This window comes from Saprolegnia parasitica (assembly GCF_000151545.1).
Source record: "Saprolegnia parasitica CBS 223.65 unplaced genomic scaffold supercont2.48, whole genome shotgun sequence".
Classification (NCBI taxonomy): Eukaryota; Oomycota; class Saprolegniomycetes; order Saprolegniales; family Saprolegniaceae; genus Saprolegnia; species Saprolegnia parasitica.
This window is the reverse complement of record NW_012156442.1, coordinates 23,050-29,683: the sequence shown is the minus strand read 5'-3', so window position 1 is coordinate 29,683 and position 6,634 is coordinate 23,050. Positions and strand designations below refer to the sequence as shown.

At 57.4% G+C, this 6,634-nt stretch overlaps 1 protein-coding gene across 1 annotated transcript; it reads right to left on the bottom strand.

Annotated features, from left to right (window-relative positions):
• Positions 1-2,634: 2,634 nt before the first annotated feature.
• Positions 2,635-4,779, bottom strand: SPRG_22251 (hypothetical protein; the record flags this gene model as incomplete). Its single annotated transcript, XM_012348936.1, has 1 exon — positions 2,635-4,779. The coding sequence occupies one exon, from the start codon at positions 4,777-4,779 to the stop codon at positions 2,635-2,637; it is 2,145 nt and encodes a 714-aa protein (XP_012204326.1).
• Positions 4,780-6,634: the final 1,855 nt, after the last annotated feature.

Genomic DNA, 6,634 nt, shown 5'->3' with positions numbered 1-6,634 from the left:
CTGTGGTGCTTCTCGTTCGGCTTGTACTTGGCGCCAAGGATGTAGACGCGGATCATGCGTTGAATCGTGGTGACTGCTTTCACAGACAGCGGTGTCACCACCGTGTGGTACCATATCTGAGAGAGGACCTTGGATTTCACCAAGAGGGTACGTCCAGTGAGCGTGCGACCACGTTTCCCCCATTTTAGCAAGCTCGATTGGACGATCCGAACGAGCTGATCGTCGTAGAACGATTCCGAGAGCTTGTGGCCAAACTGGACTCCAAGGTACCGCACTGGCACCCCCGAGGCGACGACCGACAGATGAGTCCATGTTGGAGGCGGACGGTTCTGGTTCAGTGCCAGCACCTTGCACTTGGCGACGTTCAACCGAGCGCCCGAGACGGCGCAGTAATTGGCCACGACACCCAATTGGGCGTTGGTTTCGGCCTCAGAGCCGGTGAGTAGAGTGCAATCGTCTGCAAAAAGCATCGAAGTCACCGAGAAAGTCGGCGACAGACGAAGTCCAAACCATGGTTGCCGGCGTAAATGCTCGGCGAGAGGCTCGATAGCCAAGACAAAGAGAAGCGAAGAGAGGGGATCGCCTTGTTTAACCCCACGGTTCGTGTAGATCGGCTTGCCAAGCTTGTTGTTGACAATGAGCTTGGCCACAGGTTTGTTGTAGAGGAGACGAAACCACCGCAAAAACGCGGGGCCAATGTTGAAGCGCTGGAGCACCTGCTCCAAGTATGTCCAGTCCACGCGGTCGTACGCCTTCTCAAAATCGAGGAACGTGGCAAACCCGTCTTCATTCTTGCGCGTGCAGTGGTGCTGCAGCTCTTGGAGATAGACCACGTGGTCATGAATATTGCGGCCCGAGACAAAGCCTTGCTGGTCTTCGTGGACCAGCTTCGGCAGCAGCCCCCCGAGACGATGACTGAGGACCCGAGAGATAATTTTCGTCTCCACTGGTATCAACGAGATGGGCCGGTAGTTGCCGGGATCGGAAGCATCGCCTCCCTTTGGGAGTAGCGCGACCGCCGACGTGCGTTGGAGCTCGAGGAGCTCCCCTCGTTCCAGTTGGGACGTGAAGACGACGTGCAAGATCGAGGCAAAAGTCGGAGGGTCGAGTTGGTAAAACGCCGCCGGAAACCCGTCCAAACCGGGAGCCTTGTCCGGGGCCATGGTACGAATCGAAGACTCAATGTCCTTGACACTGATCGGTAAGTCCAAGAGTTCGCGGTCCTCCTGCGTAAGTTCCCGTGCGACTTGGCTCAAGAAAGCGCGGCGTCGGATGTTGCCGGGGTCATGAAAGTCATCTGAGCGCATCACCGTCGACCACTTGTGGTGGAAAACGTCATGGATGTCGTCCATCGACACCGCGACCGTACCGTCGGCCCGGCGCATTTCTTGGATTGGTGTTGAGCCGGTCGTCCGAGCCCGTAAGAAGTAGCGCGTGCTGGCTTCAGCTTGCGTACGGTGAAGCTCAAAGTTCAAATCTTTCGTGTTCTGTCTGGCTCGTTGTGTAGCTTTCGCGTACGTTTCACGAGCCACAGCGATTTCATCGTCGGACAAGTCCCCATGCCGATGATGGTACTCGGCCACTTGCCACACGACCCGTGCCTGATCCTTGCGGCGTTTGTCGATGACCAAGTACGATCGATGGTAATCTTGGAGGAATGATTTCGTGGTCTTCTTCCAGGCCGCCCATGCGGCTCCAGGGTCGTCGGCCGTGTCAAGACCGTCGCGGAGGGCAGCCGCTTCCGTCTTGATGGCGTCGGCGACCTCGGGAATGGCTAGTAGCTCCTTGGGCAATCGCCAGTACGCGTGCTTTGGTAACGGTGGTGCTGGATTGACGACGAGCCACTGGATCATGTGGTTGCCTGGAGCGGTGTTAGGACCCTTCGCGTATCCCGAGGTAAAGGTATTGTGAGCTCGCAAGCTGTCGCTGAGAAAGATGTAGTCCAGACGGTTCACGCCTCCTGGAGACGAGTACACTCGCGCCGTAGGGTGCAGTTCCCGCCAAATGTCGACGACTCCCATGGAGGCCAGCCACGCGACCCATTCGGCGTGGCCGTTCCACGAGATCGTGGACGCGCGCTCGGCGTCCTTGCCTTGATCCAGTGGCAAGTTGAAGTCGCCCATGATGACATGGTGTGCCTCGGGAGAAAAGTCCGTCGGTAGCATGTTGTAGAATGCAGCGCGCTCGGTTGGTTGGGCCGGCGCGTAGATGTTGTGGTAGTACGTGATGATACCGCTGACTGAAGCGGAGACAACCATGTAGCGGTCGGCGATGTCGCGTCGTTGCTCATGCCGAAGCGTGTCAAAGCCCGGTGTATTTTGTCGGAAGACCATGGCCACGCCGCTACTCCGTCTTGGCGGGTTGTGGATTTGGACCCTTGGTCGTTGACGGCCAAGAAGACGTGCTCGGCCTCAAAAAGACGATCGAGGTGGTCATGAAAACTTTTGGCTTGGTGTTGGTTCTTGAAGCGCGTCTCTTGAAGCGCGGTGATCGTGTGATGTCGGACGAACGAGTCGATGAGCTTGTGCCCGTTTCTTTTTATGGAGTTAATGTTGCATGTTGTGATAAATAATGGTTGTTGATGAGGGAGTTGAAGCCCGTCGTGACGAGCTTCACGGGTTGTCGTGCCCGTAATTACTCGTCCTCGTCGTCACACTCTTCATCCTCGTACTCATCTTCGTCGGCGGCTTCGCTCTGTGGCGAGGTGTCCTCGGATGGTACCAAAATGAGCAGACGCTGCTGGTTGAGCATGTACACGCCGTCGTCCGGGTACTCGAACGTGCCATTCCGGAGCTCGCGTAGCGTGCGAAAAATGCCGAGATCTCCAAGGTTTGTGAAGATGTTCAGCACTGCTCCACCCACGGGTGAGCGTAGCACGCGTAGCAGCACATTGGGTTGCACCATTCGGTCTCCGTAGCAGGTGTGTAAATGGAAGATACGGTGTTGAGTGATCGCCACCAGCCATTCATCCCGTGGAAACAAGTCGGGTGCCGTGGCAGCGACCATCAGCTCAAAGCCAGCGAGCGCGTGTTCCATGTCCAGAAGATCCTGTGCTCCTGGGATCGACGCCTCGGGGTGGAAGATGTCCGCGGTGGTCATAGAAAAGCGGTCCTCAGTGGTCCACTTGTTGTCCACATAGTCGTTGAAAGACTCCTCAAAGTTGTCTGTGATGCTCGGAAAGTCGGTGGCCGCGACCCATCGGAGCCACATGTGCATCTTGGCCAGCCCCTGGAGGCGGTCGAGGCTCAATGCAGCAAGGAAGCTGCCGCCGCGATCTGTCATCTGGTGCCAAACCCCCTCCGGGTTGAAGGTCTGAATAAATTCGTCGGCGTCGGCGAGAATCTCAGCTTCGGACTTGCCTGGAGCTTGAAGTTCCTCGACGCCTTTCGTGGCGCGATCCGTAGTTGTTTCTTGGAGAATCTCGGTCAATCGCTCCACCGACATGGCATCCACGTCCCATTCGAGCGCATCCGATTCGTTGAAGTCCATCTCGGTCGCCGTGGCGTTCGCGGGGAGGACTGCGGGAATGTGGGGCCGCGCCCCAATGTACGGCAGAGGATGGCCTTCTGCCGTCTTCATGCGCCGGTAGTCCACCTTCATGTTCTTGAGGAAGGAGTACATGTTGTCCGAGATGCCGATCGGTGGCGGGGCTCGCGCCCCTTTCGCAGGCTTGGCGCCACGACGACCGACTCGCTCGAATCCTTCCGAGTCTTTTTCCGTCTCTGAGTCCGAGGCCCAGTTCCGACCAGGCGTGCTCATCCACGGTTGCCCGCCTGCGGCACGCTGGCTTTTGGCACTCTTGGGGCGCTGACGCGGGCGCTCGGCATCCGTCTGTGGCGCGGCTCGCTTGGGCGCCAGCGCTCGGTCCAAATTGAGGCCATGGCGCTGCAGACGGTCACCCGCCGGTCGCGTGTAGCCCTTGAAATAGACGGGGTATCGGACATTTTTGTAGAGAATGTGGTCGGGGACCTGCCCGTCCACGAGCATTGTCGCGGGAAGCTCCGGATGCGCCAAGTAAAGGCGCCACGACGTGCCGTGGTTAGTCGGGATTTCCTTGATCGTGTGGTTGTACGCATGCGTGAGCGACGCGACCCCCAATTTGTCCAACGCGCGCATCACCTCGTCTTCCTCAAATCCGACACGGATGGCCGCCACGTCCATGAACATGTACGGGGCGAGGAGGGCCGCGCGCTCTTCGTCGGCCGAGGCCGTGAACTTGTAAGTGTCGCCGAACAGCTCGACGGATTTGTGGAGCATCTCCACGCGCGTCTCGTGGTCCGTTACCGAAAACACGAGCGACCCGTCGTTGGTCTTGTTGATCATGGGGATCCGCGGGAAAAGCGGCATCCACACGTCGTTGTTGTTGGCCGAGAAGAACTCGTCCGTGATCTCTTGGTTCGAGTAGTTGGCGAACTCCTTGCCCCCCTTGAGCCAAACTGGCACTTTCGCGACCACTGGCAGGATCGGCAAGTGCGTCTTCATGAGCGCGAGGCGCTCGTCGAAGCTTGCGTAGGCCAACGTGTTACGCTCAATGAGCTCGCGGATCGCCGCGGGCTCGGGCAGTAGGCGCACGAACGTGTGGCGCAATGCTTGCGCCGCCCGTTGCTGGACGCCATTGACCGCTGCGGCGTATGATGGTCGCTGACCGTAGCCTTGACCCACGCGGCCAGGGTTACGTGGCGCACCACGCCAACTACGGCCCGTGCCACTCTCGGGCACGTGGTCCTTGGTTTCTTCCTCCTCCCGGAGCGACGCCACGCGGTCGTCCTGGAGGGACATGTCTGGGGGTTTCACTTGCTGTACGGCTGGAAAAACGCAGAATTTTTACAGGATCAAATTCTAAAGTCCGTTCAGTTTTACTTTGTTTTCAAAGTTGACATCACAAATGACTTTGATGATCGTATATGACCACGTCCGTTGACTCGGGATGTCGGCCAGAAACTCGAATTGAGTTTTGAGTTGCTGGCTCTTGATGAACGTCCACCGTTGCTATTCCAAGACGGTGTGAGCGGACGCTGGTGTTATGAGAAGTCGTTTGTAAATTCTTATTTTATTCTCCAATTTCCTTTATCTTATGCTGTATCCAAGAACACTGCTATAGCCCAAAAGCTTTCTACCCACGTGAGGCTCCTACTTGGCGCAGACAACACCAACCCAGTCTCGCCCACTGTACATGGATCGCTTACTTGCTTCGCACAGCAAGCTCGAATGCAACTCGAGCCATGGAATGGCATGACATGCTGCGCATGCTCGCGCCCTTGTTGCCGTCGGTGCCATCCGCATACGAACGGCCCAAGAGTGGCCATCAAGAGGCGTACTAAGAGGAGGCGCATTGTGCGAAGCATTATACCACATCGGTCACACATTGGCGATCCTTGGTTCTGCACGCAGGGTACCGTGAAGGACGAATAAGAGGATACGGCGATGAAAAGGAGTGCAGCGCTCGACTGCTGGTGCGGGCAGCCGCATGCAGACCCGACGTTGAGACACGATTCGAGCGTTGACGGGATGTGTACGTACACGTGTGGCGGTGCGTGGACGCGCCGTCGGATCGGATGTGGCCATAGCGCTAACCGTTTTAGACGCGCAAGCGCATGACGTTGCGGCGGTCATGATGCTAGGCATATCGCGCCATCGCTCGCAGCGTCGCCGTAGGTCTTGGGAGCTTGGAGGAGCGCATCTCGGAGGCGATCCCGTGGCCGACGTGCGGCGAGACCGTCGAAAAAATTGGCCAGGGCTCCGCCCAAGGGTCGACTCGGTGGCTCGTCACGCATAGAAAGGCTGCAGCATACCTACAGCGACGTTGCGTGAGCGCCTTGGCCTGAGGCCTGCGCACGGCTTGCCACGTACAACGTGCCTGGGCTGGCAGCGATGATCGGTTCGAGAACTGCCGCAAGAACACTGGCGATTGGCTCGGAAGCGATATCATTGCCGCTCTGATTGGCCGCAAATAGAAAGGCTTGGCGCTCTGATTGGCTGAAACGCTTTGGCTTGGCGTCGGCGAAAATGAGGGAGACCGACGAGGAATGCTGCATTGCGACCGAGCGACACCTCATGATGGCGTAGAGAAGGCTGATGGAGTCTCCTTGAGCACAATGCAGCAGCGTCAGTGGTGCCCGAGGAGCCTCGGCGTCGTCTTTCTGGCGTCACCGGTCGTTGCTATTGGCGTTCGCCATTTACAACCATAAATAACCATATTTTGGTGACCACAGCCCGGCCGCGCCGGCAGATCGACCAGAATGAAGTTTGAAAGTGAAATCGCCCATACTTACCAGAGTGCTAGACCACACTTTGGGGAGTCCAAAATGCTATGTGGCGTCGCCGCGCGAGCTCTGTAGCGAGAGAAAATGGCAGCGACAAGCAATGTTTTGATATAGTGTGCTTGTTCGCTATACCGAAATACTGTACGGGATACAAGGCCTCATCACGCAGCGGTATCGCGCGCACTTTGCCTCCCTCGGCCACATGCAACACGCTCTTTAACATGAACAAATAGAGTCGGCGTTTTCGGTTTCCGCGATTTCGACGCATTTTCAACAGAAATTGCATGTCGAATTTCCTGAAAACCGACGCTCGGCAGTTCGAGTTTGGTGTGAGTGCGCAAGCTACGACGGCGACCAACAAGCTGGTCGCA